Here is a 17,354-nt window from a genome sequence, read left to right on the forward strand (position 1 = left end):
GAACACTTGTTTAAACACGACATCAGGTCCTAAATCTAACATGGAATGTGGGCCAAGCAGATTAATTGCCCTGCTGCAGTCACCGAGTTCCTGAACCACTCGATTGTACTGTGTGGGATCACAGTTCTTGCCAACCTGGGCTTGACCTTGGATCCATCATCCATGGCTTTACACGGCTTCTCAACAGCTCTCCAAACAACAATAGTTGCCTCTGTATTTAATAAAGCAAACATATTCACTTTATTGTGTGTGTTGGAGCGCATCCAGGCATTTTGTACAACATAGAATAGAAGCCGCCTACCAGTACTACACGAGAGAACGGTAGGCTGGGTACATGTACACGGGGGGGGGGCAGGTTATGGACACAGCACTCGACAGTGTTGATCCAGTGTGAATACACCTTTCAGTGCACGGCGTGTGCGGTCAAACGTGCCTTTTTGGTTGTTTTTCCTGAACCGTAGGCGTACTGAAACCTGCCACAGGAACACAACCGCCCTGCGTGTACACATGTGCGCGTGGTGCCACCGAAACCAATGCCGTATTCATGCACATGCTTAATTCTATACTGAGTAACTCAACACTCGATAGTGTGTACGTGGAGTCACTGTGATTACCACAACCGGGCTAACAGTGAACACGGCAATGGAAGGGAATTTCGACGTCTTGGGTTAACCCTACTCTGCGTACAAAGCATTGTATCTCGTTAAGATAAGGGAACTTTTCTCGTCCACCATATCTGAAACCAGCCCGCAGCAACGCATTGGCGGGGTAAGGTTCTTGTCTTGGCTGAACATTAATGCTTTCGTGAAGATTGCGTCTGGTTGCGTGGGAACTGAATTGGCGTATCCGGTGCTGCGCTTGCAGTGACAGCCAGTCGACGTCGAGTCCCGTGCTGGTGAACTCTGCCATCGTGCTAAGCTCTGGGTGTGTGATACCGGACTCAGCACCGGAGAACACTTTTTGTCATTCCAATCCCTGTGGCTCACCGTTAACCTTTTATTGGGACGCTGGGCAAATTGGAGTTGCAACAAAACCTCGGCTTCCCTCTTCCTTTGTGTTCAGTCAGCGGGCTCACAATTCACCCGGCAGCATGAACGCCAAACGGGGCCGTAAGAAAGAAGGATTTTTACAAGTGAAGTTGTCTTCACGATCAGCTTTGGGCAAGGTAAGTTTGTAGGGCATACACACTACACAGTAGAGTTCACAACATTTGGAGCTCGGCGACACACCTGGCCTTGGTTTGTCTTCATTACCTGCTCTTTGCTCATACCTAAGGGCAAGGCTTTCGAGATTGGAGGTGGGACCACTCTTTCGTTTCTCCCTCGGGGTGCACTGAACCAATTCAAGCTCCATTGAAAACAGTTTCAAATCAACCAAGTTTGGAGCCCCATGGCAAGCGACTGAAGTCCCTGAGACCTCTCAAACAAAAAACAATGTGTTGTTTGGTCCTTCAGATTTCATTTGATTTTCAATTTGTAGTAAGTTAACCAATGAATTGTTTAATTATCCACCAAAACCAAACTCGCCCCCCAAAAAGTGAATGTTCCCAAGTCTTCTCAGCGGCCATTTTTCAAATGACATCCCTCACCTTCCTTGGGCTCTTCCGACACATTTTCAAGCACATTTTTGTCTGCATTGCCCCCAGATGGGTGCCCCTGAATCTACAGAGATGATCCTGGGCCATACTGACACAACCCCACCATTTCTTGACCCAAACAGACCCCTCTTTTCGAAAGAATCTGTAGGGGTACTTTTTGTGTGCCACGTCCTGGCGGAGAATTTTCCTTGAATTGGGACACTGAACCCCTCAATGCTCCCACATTCCTCATGACCTTTGAACCTTATGGCGATGAGAGAAAGTCAACTCGTGCGGACTGACTGTCGTGAATCTTCCAAAATGTTTTGAGGTTTCACAAGTCAGGACCCTGAGGGTCAAAGGGACTTTTTTACTTAAAAACTTGAAAAATGAAAATCGGTACTTTCTAGGTAATTTTCCCAATTAACACGTAAATTACATCCCTCGTCAAAAATACCATGAATATTGCCCACTTCTTTCACTGAAATAAAACCTGAACTTTTCCATTGCCATTTAATTTTGTTGGAAAACAAAATGTGCCAAAAGTGTATCTACAGTAAATTATCTGAAGTTCCCTAAGTTAGCGTATGCATCTTGATACTGACCGAAAACTGTTTTCCAGACCCTCCTCAGACCCCTACCCCTAAAAAATTAGACGCGGCATACGTTCAATGGTAGACCAGATGAGCTCGTCTTCGGAAAATGGCATTGTTTTTCCTTCGTCAACCCATCATTAGGATGTACATGTACCATCATATCACTCGTCGGACTCGGTTATTTCGAGAATTTTGTTTTGTTGTACAGACGGTTAATTAATTAGCTCAGTGGATTTAATTTTCTTCAAGGGCAAATTTTGAGGCCTTCAAGGGGAATGTCATGATTCCAAATGCACATGTAGAATTTTCCCGATCTGTCTTGTGTATTAACGTACCGACTGGATTTCAAGTTAGTTAGGGCACAGCTCCATGGTTAGGGTCGGCCATGCCTTGTCCTCTATACTTTAGGGATGATGTCACCATCAAGTTCTTTCTGGATTCGAATGGAATATCGGGGGGTACCCTTTCACGTCGTGTGGACTTGATGTCAACCTCCCTTGAAGTACACCATTGTGTGGGTACGATCAAGCGCGATGATCCTATTCTAGATAGCGATTATCGCTTGTATACACGCTGCAGTTATCGTGGGTGCGTTTGCTGCCACGACCCCCCAAGAATATGTTTACTGAGAGGATTGGGACGCACATAATTGACAAGTTTAGAGGTAGAGATTTATAGTGGATAATGGGAAGGCTAGTGTTGGGAGAATACCCCGTCACATTGAGGAATAAAGATTATAAAACAGGGACCCCGTTAAAAGAAGTGACTGAGATCCAGGTAGGCCCATATCAGTGAATTGAATTCATTGGCCGAGTTGTGGGTTGCTCGGACCTGTAGTTTAGTCTTGACCGATGGCTTTAAAGTTTAATTTTCCTTTCTGGTTCAATTTCTCCCTTTCTAAAAATAAAACACACCGGAAGCCCACCGGGAAACCAGAAGGCTACAGAGACGTTGTGTAGTAAATAAGTTTTTAATAACCCATAAATCCTTTTTGAGAGGGGCTCGAAAGCGACTTGTGATGTTTATTTTCGATCTGAATACTCAACGCTGGGAAAAATGTCTTGAAAACGATATGTACTGTAAAAATTATGAACAAACAGGCCGCCTCATAATAAGGAATTTATCTGGAGTTAAGAAACTACCGTGACGATCTATTGTTTGTCCAAAGAATTACACGAAATAACGTCACTTCAAGGTCTGCTGCATGTATTTCATAAGTTTGTGAATAACTGCAGTTACTTTAGGATTTTCATGTTACATGTAAAACAGTTATAAATGGGGCCTACGCCTAGACGAAGTGGAATATTCTAAATAAGGTATTGTTACCGAAAATGTCTAATAACTACATATGGCGCCACTTAATGCCGGCGGTTTAAAGGATGTTTTCCCTTCCTATCATGGTTATTGTTAAACCCCCCCTAGCTATTTACAAACAGTCGATGTAATTTCCATCAGTCCTGGCTTATAGACATGTGACTGGGAAGTGTATTTTGGCGGAACATGGACGGTTTATCTCTCACTCACGAGATAAAAGAAGTACATTTTTACGGTCGTTTGCCAGCATCGCTGACCTTGCGGCAAGTAAATATCTCGTTGACAGTTCAACCAGATTTGATTTTGGGAAACTGCAGATCTCGTAATTGGTCATAACGCAGTACATCATTCAACCTAAAGGCGATGTGTAATTGTACACGCACCTACCCAGGCTATCAAATGACAAAACGGACTTTTTTCTTTCTAGCGCGTAGTTTCATGCGACCTTGGGCTATTTATGTATAACCCATGAAGTCGTTCACACGCACTCGTTAATAAGTTGCAGTCGTGCAAAGCGTCAACACGCGTACACGTTGTGCATAATTTAGACACGAGTCTGTCGACATCAAATGCATGGTGTTTGAACGAACCGATTGTGAATGCCGAAAACCGTTGTCATTTTATAACCTGCACTGAAGTGTAGCTTCCTTGTTTGGCTGCCACAGTGTGACTGTTTCTGAAGCGTGGCTCTGTGTTTCTGTTGGTAGCCTAGCTGTTTGGAATTTCAAGAGGTATATTTCAGGAGCCATCGCTCATTTGTCAATCTTTAGTTTATTTAGAAATACGTTAATCTAAAGGTCAGGCTGCTGTGTTCACCACAACTGTAATATATATACATATTTAATAACAGGCAGAGGTGACTTTATATCTAGTTTCAATTTTTGTTCACTGCGGCAAACAAAACATACGTTTTCTAAATTTCTACGTACAAGGTTCCCACGGAACCCAAAATCTGATAAAGTGTCACGCATAATGTCGGTAAAATGCACAAATGTTCTGCTGTTTGAAATCTCTTTCCGATGCAATTCGGTAACACAGCACGGTGCCTATTGCCACTGGATACGCCCCGCCTCGTCGCAAAATTAACTTTAACCCGATATACCAAAGTAGGCCTAATCCAGAGACTTACAGCATTTGGTCGTTGGATTTATTAGGGGAAAAAACACACAGAAATGTTTTTGGCCTTCTTGTCAGGTACATGTACAGACGTAAGACATTTCCAAGGTGGGGCTTTTAATGCAATAAGCCATCTTTCATCGCTTTTTTCATGTCGCGATTGAAACAAACGACTGATTTCCGGTTTGTTAATACGAAAGTACCTGTCAGATTTCCAGGCACATGCAGGGAGCAGGCTCATTGTCAAAGAAAGTTACACCGGAATAGCAACAAACATGATGCCGGAGAAATTGTGAGAGATCTAAGAGATGGAAGCTATACCACAATGTAATTGGTGTGAAAAAAAAGAGTTCAGCAGGTGCTTATTAAACACAGAGAGATATCTATATATCCTTGGCAATTTTAGAGGCTGTCGTATAGAATGCGATTTTATACAGAATATGAAACACAAATTACAAAAGTCAATGTCTGTGATTAGAATATAGTAAGGGCCTACTCATCTTCAGACCGATGGAAATGTAACTTTGAAGGATGTTGGCACTTACAACCAATATCCGCCAATCCTGACGTCTCAGGCCCACCATGGAACCCATCTACAAGAACAAGTCATTAAAAGGTAGCTGCAATCAATTTGTTGTCATGCAAACCTTAAAAATACAGTTTCGTGTCTCGCTTAACGTTATTTTGAACTTCTGTTTCACTATTTAAAAGAATGTTTTACTGCATCTTTGTTTTTATGCTAATGAGTTTCCATATTCATGAGCAAAACTGTGACATCATCCCAGGAAAAAAATCCTCAATATTACATTGGTTTGTACATGAAGAACTGCTGCGTTTTGGTAGATTTTGCTGGACTGAATTTTCTCTTCTGTGCTTATTAACTGTTGTATACATGTACATTCGTAGCAGTAAGCAAGCGTCAGTATCTTCCTTAGAAACAATTTGCCCTAGATAGCATCACAGCAACAGCGCCCTCAGCAGTGCACTTTTAATGCATGCAACCAACCAGGAGTGCAAATACCGAGTAGAATACGAAGAAGAGTAGGCCTATGAAGTTCCAGAAAAACTGCCCAAGAAGAATTCGTTGCAGCTACACTTTAAATTTATCCTCTGGTGTGTCACTTTCAAAACATAGTGAACCTTCAAATCACGTAGCCTGTCGGGGTGAGGATTGTTGGTGTGGTGACCTGGTTTTTGAAGTGTTTCAGTAGATTTATATATAACGGGTTTTGCCCTTACCCAACGTATATATTAATAAACACTGTATGCTCAGTGTTTAATTAACATCTCCCCAAGGCAAAAATACATCTTGAAAAATGTTTCAGTGGAGAAATACTGTGAACTCTCTTAGTTGTTGATTTCTTCAAAACTTGTTCAGACTGCTGCCTACTTCTGCATGAGTTCTACGGATGGTCCGACCCACTACCATTGCCCTCCCGGTGTCCCACGCAGCGAATGAGCCTGACCTTTTATTATGCTGACTGTAAAGGTCAAAAGATATAGAAAGACATATATCTTTGTGGAATGCACAAGGTGTGCGGGGTCACTCGCGCGGATTTGGGGGCGATGGGTTAGCCTTTCCAAATATTGAAGATTTATATCCGTCACGCGGTATTTTGACGCCTTTGTTTTAATGTGTTGTGTGATGTAACAGAAGTCATCTCACACAATGCAATAAATTGGAATTTACGTGTAGTTGTAATCGCTAAAATGAGAATAATCCTCCTTAACCAGATATTTGGAGGCAGTGAAAACTCTACATAGTTGATATGTTGACAACCACTGGTTCCCTCCCTGGATTGAGACAAGCAACATCATTGTTTTCCCATGAGATCGAATCGCGCATAAAGTTGTCAACCAGCGAGACTGCAAATGTGTCAAATCGCCATGACTCATACCTATGGGTGCAGATTCACAGTATAGACCTAAGCCGAAATGCGACGTTTCGCAAGGTGACACTCCCGCGCGACCGTCCTGAAACAGCGCCAAGCATGATGATGACGCGACACAAAACTCTCGCAGTGAGCGACCCCCCCCCCCGTCCTTACGCAGGAGTCGCCTTCCTTACCCTCGGTTCCTGAAGGGAGGCCATCCTATTCAGGAAATGACTCGTCTAGCCGGAACAACATGTCGAAAACATAAGTGTAAACGCGTTTTCTTGTCCCATTCATCGTTTTCCGTTTGCCGAGCCATTTTTGCGGTCCCCGGGGCAGGGTCTTACACAACCCGTCTCGCAAGAGTGACTGTCAAAAATGTCAATTGTCGACAAGGTCTCTCACTGAAATCTCGATTTTTACTGTGCATGGAGGAATGGCGGAAATATTTGCGATTTTGTTATTTGCAGTGAGAACCACAGTGTTCCTTTGAATGTTTGTCTAAATTCATCCAAACCGTGCCCTTTAAAATATTATTAGTTTAAATTAAAAATTAGGACTGTCCTAAAGAGTACCGAATTTAAACGAGACCGTTGATAAAAGTGGGAATTTGGTGTCCATTTTTTGTTTATTTTTTTTAAGGCGCTAACACAAGCAGTAGTGTGCAGTGGCTTGGACGAAGCTTCTTAATTCCTGACTCTAGTATTGAAGCATTTTGCCGTTTCCCCCAAACGATGCACCCGTCCCTTCGGCGCACCTGCATTTATCAAGTTGATAACTGGTTTTGAAAACAATGCAGTTCTTAAACTTTCCCATTTGCAAGCCATCTTCCATCCAGGGAAGTAAATAGGCCTTCAAATTTTGAACTGTCTCCATTATCAGGGTTATATTTGCTCTTGGTTATGACACTGAACCCCCCTTGACCAACCTCGACCTCGTTCGCCTGATCCCAGATACGTGAACAAAGGAATACATGTGCATACAAGAATATTTAACTCGTCGCTTCAAACACTGGGTCACGCGTCGCATATCTGCGAGACCAAAGGTCCCCCATGTTTTCAAGTGTACTTGCTATTACAATAAACGACGCGAGTTTATTTACGGCAGCGTAATGGGCTTCCATCGAAGTGTAACGTGCATGGTGTACATGTAGAAACCGTGAACGACATGACACTGGCAGGCTGTGTTCTGTCTTATGCTCCAGCATAGAGCTACGGTCCAACTGTAGGACCTGTGTACAAGAAAATGAGCCGACTGCCGAAACCAAACACATAATACACGTATAGGTACCACGCAGACTACAACCAAAATTTATTCCGTGTGACCTGAAATTCAGCTATTGTATAAGCTATACAAGGGATTCTCTCAGAATTTCTGGAGATATAGCGTACGTCATAGGTAACAGTGTTTCCGATTTTCATTGGCGCAAATTTTACAGTATATTACTGTGTTTGTCCAATCAGATCCGTCGTAAATTTTCAATGCTTCTCTCCCTATCATTGTAAAGTCCCACTTGGTGTCACGTTCAATACAAGTTTATTTCATAATACTTTCAATTGTTTCCCTTCAGTTTCGATTTGCCTGTAAAGCACAAAGCTGGAAAGAAATCATTTTGTATTGAAAATGTACTCGCACAGAAGTCTATATTTGAATTACAAAAATAGATCTCGTCATAAGTATTGTTTACACATTAAACAGCCGTACAGAATTAGTAACTCTGATCTATGTTGGCTTATTTTGCCTGAAAATTGTTGCCACCAGAAAAGGAGAAATATTGCCATTAAGAATTGCAATCTAATCGATATTTCATATTTTCTCAGTGTGTTCCGCCCTTAGTGTTCCCCAAATTTTATTTTTTAATTAGATATCGATTACATCTTTTTCTTATACTTGATTTTTTGTTTTGGTTATTATTTCTATTGTTTTTAGGCCTGGAAGCGTAAATGGGTGGTGGTTCAGCAGAACACCTCATCGACAGGCAAGTCCCTCCTGCTAGAACTGTACATGGAGAAGGGCGCTTACCACAAGACCGTCACCAGCCTGCTGCTAGAGGGCGTGGTCAACGTGCAGCGGACCACCTCCAAGACGCAAGAGCACGCCGTCGAGATCTCCTCGGCATCCAAGGTCCTGCTGGCCGTCAGCGCCGACAGCGAGACGGAGACCCAGGAGTGGTTAAGCATGTTTCAGATCAACCTGCTGCCACCCATCAAGGAGCTGCCTTGCCCGCCCGGTATTAACGAAGGTCGGTGTCGCCTTCCTCTCTCTGTGTCAATCATACGGAAGGGCAATTCCACGCAAAGGGATTTTCATTATTAGTCGCATAATTCATAAACAAAATGATTTTTTTTCAAAGGAAGTGGAAATAAATGATGTTACTACATTTTACTTCCACTTTCATTTTTTGAAAAACATATTTTTTGTTTATGAATCACAAAATAATAATGGGGTCGGTTACACCGTAACCAATGCTCATTGTTACCTAACATTTAGGAGATACTTTTTACAGAAACCTGGCGAAAACAGGTTGTCACTCAGATTTCCCGCAAATAATTGTTGTGACTCATTCTCAACTAATCCTCTGAGTACGCATATACGATGCAGAGACGTGTACATTCGCCGTCATGCCATATATTTCCTATTTCACCGCTCCTCCTAAACATAGTTCCAACACTTTTACAACAAATCTGGCTAAAAACGCCAAACTGCGCACCCAAATCCTTTTCATTCGAATGTTGCTTTGTAATTCATTTCGATCTCAGTGACGCGGACAGAAAGGTAAACGGGCCACAGTTACCTTTGACTGAAACATATAATAGAATTGTGATGAATTTCTCACTTTTAATTTGACGCTGACTGAGCATCACGAACGGATGAGTTACCTTCAAAACAAAGACTATAACCGACAATTTAAATGACATGCCATCACGTAATCCATTTTACAGTGGGTTTATTTCCAACCTGCAGTTAAAAAGTAAACCCCCCTCCGTAGCTGTTGAAACTGGTCAAGTACCCAGAAGAACTGCATTGGCAGCTGTGTCTCGAAATTCATGTACTGCGGTGTGAAAACTTGAGCCGCCCCCGACTTTTAGCGCGCTCTAACCAGTCTTTACAAGTTGAGTTCTTAGCGAGACTGACCTCGCATCTGGTGTACACTCCTAACATCCACTATTCCAATTCGCCCTTCAAATAGATTTTATACGAGTCAGCGTGATTCCCAACAAGGACTCAGAGCGACTGAAGCTGGCAGGGGACTACTTCGCGCACATCTCGCTGGCTAGTATCAACCTCTACGACACGCGCACTGGAAAGGTCGCTCTGGATTGGAATCTGAGACACCTGAAGAAATTCATGCTCATCTCCAAGTGCCACCCGCTGGACGCTGAAAAGATTGTGCATATCTTGCCAAGCAAGTAAGAACAATTGTATTGAAAAGATATTGGCTCATTTCACGGGTTTTATTTTCGTTAATGTACACGTAGGCCTAATGCCCTGTTCTGTTCCGTGTTCTGTTAAGTGTCCTCATTCTGTAGGCCTATAAAATGATCTTGTCTTTTAAAGGATGTTAAATGATGTAAACATGCATTGATTGCTTTGGTATTTAAAACCCTTTGGACAGAGCAGAAAAGCTGTTGTCGTAGGGATTATCTCCGCGGATCTGCATCGGATTTGAATGAATTCTTCAGATTTGAAAAGATAATGATTCTAAGCTTCAGTTTCATGCTGGTAACAACAGTTGCTGACAATTAGTTTGGAAGAAAATAAATGTTACTTTCAGGTTGCGTTCCTCAAGGGAGGGACACCCTTCATTGGACGTCACAACTAGGGAGCCATCAAAGTCCACCAGTTTGCGTTGAGATGATTTTTAAATGTACTGGTCAGTAACACTGCCGTTTATCATGCTAGGCAGGAGCGTATGTATGTTTTCTTGATACAGGTTGTGATATTGTCATCGCCATCTTTTTTTGGTGTTTGTTTCTTTTAGGCGTTCCCCGCAAGGAGAGGGCGAATTCATCTTCTTTAGTGCCAAAGGGAAGCAACTGGTTGAGGACATCTATGAAAGGCTGAGCAATGCCATGACGGTCAAGTCTCGGCGCTCAAGGTCCACCTCCATGCTCTTTGAGATCACTCCTCAGGAACTGGAGCAGATGTTCAATGCAGCAGAGCAGTCTCCCGAGGAGACACTCCCAGAGGCCGAGGAGGAAGACAGGGAGGTGAAGGATAGGACGGAGGAAGAAAAAGTGAATGGCGAGACGGCACTGGAAGTACCAGATGTGAAAGAGACCAAGGCCAACGGAGTGAAAGATGACTTGGATTCTAAAGAGATTGAACCACCTTCTGATGAGAAGAAGGAAGACGAAACACCAGTCGAAGAGGAAACTGAAAACCTGGCAGATGGACCTCAACAGGAAGAAAATAAGATGGAACATGCGGAAGACACAATTGAGAAAGTTGAGGATGCAAAGGACGATGACCAAAATGAGTGTGGAGGTAGCGGAGATGATGTCGAGGTATTGCCACTAGAGGCCAACTCGGAGGATGTTGCGCAACAAGTAGGCGACGTAAGTGTGACCCCAGAGGGCCAAGATGCTGGAGTTGTGCTTTCACCCGAAGACACGGAGGAGATGGAGATGGAGAATGCTGGCTTACCGGAGCAGGATGAGGACAAAGCCAATCAGACAAATCCAGAGGAGATGGACGAGTGTCTAGCTGCCGATGGCCCAAGTGCGGAGGAACAGACAACGGTCAGTGTTGAGATGGTAACATCCGGTCAGGATGATAATCAAGTCCAGGAAGCTGTTGAAGCAAACACGGTGGAACAAGTGGAATCTCAACCAGTCGAATCGAATCCCGTTCAAGAAGGCACTCCTGAGATTGTGATGGCAGAAACCAGCCGAGCCGAAGAGGTTCCTCAAGCTACCAAAGATGAAGCAGCCGTTTCGACTGAAGGCAAACCGTGTCTAGATTATCCAGGAAGTGGCATCCACGACAAAGCTGCTGTCCTTGAACCGGTTCGTGGGAATGAAGCATGTGATTCAAAGACTGATGATGGTCCTAGTTGTGGGCAAGAAACTGAGCAGGCTTCCTCGATCACACTTCAGGAAGCCCCTGAAACCAAAGAAGATACTAAAGGGGAGACAATGAACATGGAACAAGGATCTCGTTTGCCAGAGGAGGAAGCGATAGAGGAGAAATCCAATCCAAACACGGAAGCAGTGGAAGCGGAAGAGGCAAACGCAGCAGTGCGGCCGTCCTCAGATTTAAAGGAACAAGCAGAAGAAAAAAGTCACATCAGAGAGATTTCGCCGACGACAGAGGAAGATGCTACCGGGGAACGACCGCAGGCAAATGTAGACGAGCAGAGTGTACGTTCGACAGAGAGAGTCGAGGACCATTCTCCTGCTGGATTGGACCAGGTCGGAGATGGAGGAAACGTTGCAACCGTCGAACCCACAGAAACGAAGGATTCTGAACAGGTTCAAGACAACAGTGCCGGTCAGGATCTTCCTGAGACCGGCATTGAATCGACTGACAGCAGTCCCGAGCCTGCTGCGCAGCTAACGGTGGCACCAGCCTCGGAACCAGCCGGGAATCCTACCGAGGAAGGATCGAGAGAGGTGTCCGTCGATGCTTCTAACCCAAACCACAACAACAGCAACGCCAATCTCCTCACCAGATCGAATACCAAGACCGCTGTGCCCTTGCCAAACACGCTGACATTGTGCATGCCAGACGCCCTGAGAAACGCCCAGAAACGACAGCAGCCCACCGATGCATCACCCAGTCAGCAAACCCAGACGGGCTTCCCCCTGGATCAAGGCGGTGCAGACAAAACATCAGGTAAGTCTCTCAATCAATTATAGTTGACATGAAAGACCCACACGACTACATGTATTGTTTTTTTCTAGTCACACGACACATTGCATACATTACACATTGTCCTAACGCCGCCATATTTTCATAGATCAATTGGTCTCGCAATAATGCTTTAATTGGTTTGTGAATGCGTTACCCATTGCCGCCCTGTCTATATGTTACCACATTGACTTACACCCGGCTGCAAAATAGTGTGAGGAAATTTACATATAAATTACCCCGGCAAACAAGCCTGCCTAACACGTATCTGTGTGCTAGATAATGCTTGTTTCAATCGTGCATACAGTTTCATATTCTCTTCTGTTATGATCTTACTTCTTGGCCCGCGATCACATGTAAGCTGATCGCAGGAGATAGCGACGAACCTTATTTTTTGTCAGGTGGTTTGTGATTTCAATGGGAAAGCAAACGTTCTTGACAAAATAAACTAACCAAAACACGATTTGCTTCTCTTTGGATTTTTATGTTTCATAATGAAATTTACGAGACTCAGTGAGGCTGCAGGATATATTGCCTACTTCCATGAATAATTCCAGGGACCCGGCATTCATGCTACCACAACACCTGCTGCATTTATCTCCAACAAAGAAAGGTCCTTTCTACGGTACAAATCACGCCATTTCCCAAACTCTGACTTCTTATCAATCTTTCGCTTTGTTTCTCGCTCAGATATGGAACATGTGGCTGGTTACCATTGATTTCTCGCTGGCATTACAGCTCAGGTTATTCCTGAAGCATAAAAGAAGACCCTTATTCCAACCCAATTGCCGAGCACAGGGACCGAAATCATTTAGTAAGCCTTAATGGCTGAGATTTAAAAACAGAATAGCCTCAAGGAATTAAATCACGCCTTACTTTCGGTTTTTTAAAAACTCCATTATTTGTTCTCTTCCGTTCGAGAGGACACTGTCACATCTAGATTCTATGACACATTTCATAATTCGGTTTCTTGACAGAAATAATCGTGTAACCTGAGACGGTTATCGCTATGACAACCATCCTGCTGAGGGCAGTGTTTACTTTCTTGTGACAGAAGCTCGACAGAGGGCGACAGCATTGCTTCGACTTGGAAGCGCTCATTAATTGCAGATCTATAGTTTGGCTCTTCGTTTAAGAATTGTCATTTTGTTTGGTGCTTATTGTATGAAAGACTAACATGCTCGACTCTTTATTTTACAGCTATAAAGAATCTATATCGGTCGCACAGGATTTTTTTTATATATTTCTAATATGGTTTTAAGGAGAAACATGATGTGTATGCTGGAAGTAGGTTGGAAGATAAACTTTGTTGCAAATGAATGACAAAGAATGTGAATTAATCCTATGGCGTCATATAGGAAGATAAATTCTTATTTTGAACAATTATAGCAGATAGAGGTGTCATGAATTGGTGAGTAACATTTATGAGGGGTATTGTTTGTCAAAATATGAAGGATGCACCACAACCAGGAAACACTATTGCCAATATACATGGGGGAGCAAAGTCCGTTTCTGTATGCAAATTATACCCAGCTGAAGTAATTTCTGTGCTGCGAAACAAGAACAGCGCAGCTTTCAAAATATTAGATCGATTCGGTATGGTAAACACTCATGCATTCATAATTGAAATGCGGCGTACATGTGGAAGTGTTTGCGTCTGGTTCAGTGCGCTACTTACAAGCCTTTCAGCCCGGGGTAACATCGCACATCCTGGTTGACGTACATGTTGAGTGTATTCTCTGAATTAAAACAAAACTGTACATTTTAAAAGGACCAGTAATTCATCTTTTGAACACTTCAGCCCCTCTGCAGTTAGTGCGATGCGATGTTAAATGTAGTATCTAGCAAAATGAACACAAGTACCTTGTATTTTTGTTATTTTATAAACCTTAACCCTGACCCCCTGGGGTGTATGTCAAATTAGATTGAAATAGAGGGATTGAGGATTGTTGGGGTTGATATAATTCTGATTTTTAGACTAACCACACCCTCATTTGAAGCATACCCCAATCATATTGTTTTAACCTCAGTTTCCCCCTTAATTCACAGATCAAAGAGTTGTATGACCCTAAACCTACGCTTAATTGCCCTATTCAGAAGTCGGCCATATTGAATTGAAAGCAAGGTTGATTTTTTTGCTATTGTTGGAACCCGAAAATAAAATAAAAGTAATGAAACCTAAAAATCCACTAGAGATGATGGTCATTTTTAATTCCACAATTAACGAGAAAAAAAACTGAGTCCCGGATCCCCCAAATAATTAGGCACCATACAATTTAACAGATAACATTGATTAAGGTTGAATCTGGGAACATAATCAAAAATGGCCTCCCTGTGAATACAGTCCATTCGTTTTCGCTGCGTCTGCCTGTCAAACTTGAGCAATGTGGTCGATTGATCCATAGGGCCAACTCATCAATGTCAGTCATTCATTGAGGAAGATGTTTATTTTATTTTACACATGAGTGTCTCATTTAACTGACGAGCACAGTTATATAACTGCACATGTACCTCCAAAAACTGTAAGGACAGATTTGATGTGTGTCGTCACTAACTTGCTTTAATTGAGTCAAAGACGAAAGGAAAGTTACACAATTCCACTTTTGACAGGCAAGCAAAACAGTGTGTTTTAACTCTAATTATCTTCATCATGAGTTTATCTTATAATTATGTCTGTTTTTTTATGAATGCAAGAGTAAATATATTGCGGTGTGTATCTTACAATACATGCGTCGTCATACTTATATTGTAAATAGAGCATGCGTTTAATGCTGTCAGGAAACGTTTATCCATTGATTTCCCCGTTGGTAAGGGTTCGCCATTTGACCATGTTATAATTCGATTTGTTGGTGAGTAATGTCATGTGACATTTCCCTTCGTTGATTGGTTTGGCTGTCGGGTTAGGTTTAGATACGTAAGTATTAGGTAATCTCACATGACATTGCCGGGTTTTAATTTTTATGCTATTGCCAGGTGAGACGTATGCATGAAGGTAGAGATGATGCCAAGGCTCATGGTTTAAATTCCGACTAAAAATGTCCCTAACATTTTCTGTTCCTCATTTTCCAAAGCAATACCGCATTCGCTACTTCAACCGACCGCAGCACTAGACCCCTTGATTGAATACAATTCGCCTTGGTGCCCTCATCGGTTGATAAGAGCCATGTTGGTCGAAAATGTTCAGATTGTTGGTAGTGATGCTCCCGTAAACGCGTGCATTTCGTATTTGTGAACTAGCGAAGTGCAGTTTCCACCAAAGGAGCCTCTGTTGCTGGGAAGATTGCGCCCTCTCTTGGTCCATCTTTGGGCTCTTAACACAGTCATCTACACAGCGTTAACGTGTAATATTTTGCTTCCTCACAGTATGTTGACGAAAATTTATTGTAAGAATTGAAATCTGCATGACTGGCCAGAAGACAATGCGTACATTTCTGTTTATTTAGCTTTCACTCGATTCGAAATGTGTTCAACCTTTACAAATTAGCAACGCGAATATTTGGTCTGATGTCACAAATTTGCGTTCGTGTACGCTTTCGCGCTAGGTATGAACCGACTTTCATACGGAACTAGGGAAAATATTCGTACGTTTATTTATTATTATTTTTTAATTGGGTAACGTTTCCAAATTTATATTTGATTGCATGTAACCAAGAACTTGAAAACTATGAATCGAAAATTTATCAAACTAGATACTCGGAAGTGCTACAAAGTAAGTAATGCTGTAATGGGTATTGTTTTAACGTATTTTATTGAACGTAACCAAGAGTTTAAAAATGAGCATAGGAAAATAGTGCCATTGTATACTCGAAAGTGTTGTAATTTGTGTTTTAAAATAAAAGAATATGCAAATCAATTAGATTTGTTATTTTCTTTCACATTGTTTTGCTCAATTTCACTTTTGGGGAATGTTTGGCTCAAACTGAGTATTTTAAATCATTTTGTAGCTTGTGAAGAAAAAAAGTGTTGAAAAGATATTATTCTTATTGGAATTGCACAAATGAAATTCTAAAAAGGCAAGTTTGAAGGGCGATCGATGGGTTTAATTCAAGAAGACGGCTGTGTTCATTCTCTGGAGAATTCCCTGCTGAAGCATTCCTACTCAGTCCGTGTGCGCACCCACATTTCGCTTTTTCTTAAAAGTTAGGTTTTTTTCATGCACTCGGCATTTTGTGACTTGAGTTTCATTGACTAGGCCTGTCCCTCTCCCTCTATTACACAACTTTGTCGGTTTCTACAGATCCCCCTGTATATAGCACAGATCATGAGGCACGGGACATGTACAGCATCATAGGTTGCAGATAAGTAAGCTGCCACAGACAACAGTATTATAAATACCCCCACTTCCAAAAAAGAAATCTGGAAAAATGCATTTTCTCTTATGTTTAAGCAATCAACAGCTTCGGTCAATGAATGAACATTTATTTATTTCCATAATGCCACAAGTTTAAATTCTATACAGCAAAATGAATTAATAAATATAATTGAAGTTATACGTATAGTTTGGGGTTAAAGAAAAAAATCAATCCATCAGCACTTATGGAGGCATCTGAGGCAGGTTTAAGCTTGGAGATGCCTTGGCAAAAACGAAACTGAAAATCAAGTTTAAGATTATAGCTTGCTTCCTTTTCTCTCATTTTTCTTTCAGTTTTAGTGGCTTAACCAATGAATTTTGAAGATGTTTCTATCCCGAAATGTCCCGTAGAAACAGTCGTGAAGCCCATTGCTTTACCACTTTGATAATTGTCCCTACACTCCGTTGCAAAATCGAGCAATTTGGAGGGCCCCTTAATTTGGTCTGCGCAGGCAAATTGGGGCCAATTGACTGGCCTGCAATCTGTATAAAGTTTGCATGGCTGCCATTTTACAGGTCAGAGTTTTTGTACCACATGGTATGTACAGAGGAGGTTTTCCTGTGGAACAAAAGAACTGTCATGCAAGATGGCTACCATGCAAAGCCAGTGGCGTGGCTGGGATTTTACTGGTGGGGGGCACAAAGGGGCACCGACATCTTATTGGGGGGGGACT

The 17,354-nt window shown here is 42.4% G+C and overlaps 1 protein-coding gene across 1 annotated transcript; it reads left to right on the plus strand.

Annotated features, from left to right (window-relative positions):
- The first annotated feature begins 300 nt into the window (after window positions 1–300).
- On the plus strand, window positions 301–16,182 carry LOC110974797 (uncharacterized). The gene is made up of 5 exons (XM_022226679.2): window positions 301–1,165; window positions 8,406–8,718; window positions 9,667–9,886; window positions 10,459–12,314; window positions 13,307–16,182. The coding sequence occupies exons 1-5, from the start codon at window positions 1,091–1,093 to the stop codon at window positions 13,318–13,320; spliced, it is 2,478 nt and encodes an 825-aa protein (XP_022082371.2). The 5' UTR covers window positions 301–1,090; the 3' UTR covers window positions 13,321–16,182.
- The last annotated feature ends 1,172 nt before the right edge of the window (window positions 16,183–17,354 follow it).

The sequence above is a fragment of the Acanthaster planci genome, linkage group LG06, assembly GCF_054643075.1.
Source record: "Acanthaster planci isolate LZ-2023a linkage group LG06, COTS_SCS, whole genome shotgun sequence".
NCBI classification, from domain to species: Eukaryota; Metazoa; Echinodermata; class Asteroidea; order Valvatida; family Acanthasteridae; genus Acanthaster; species Acanthaster planci.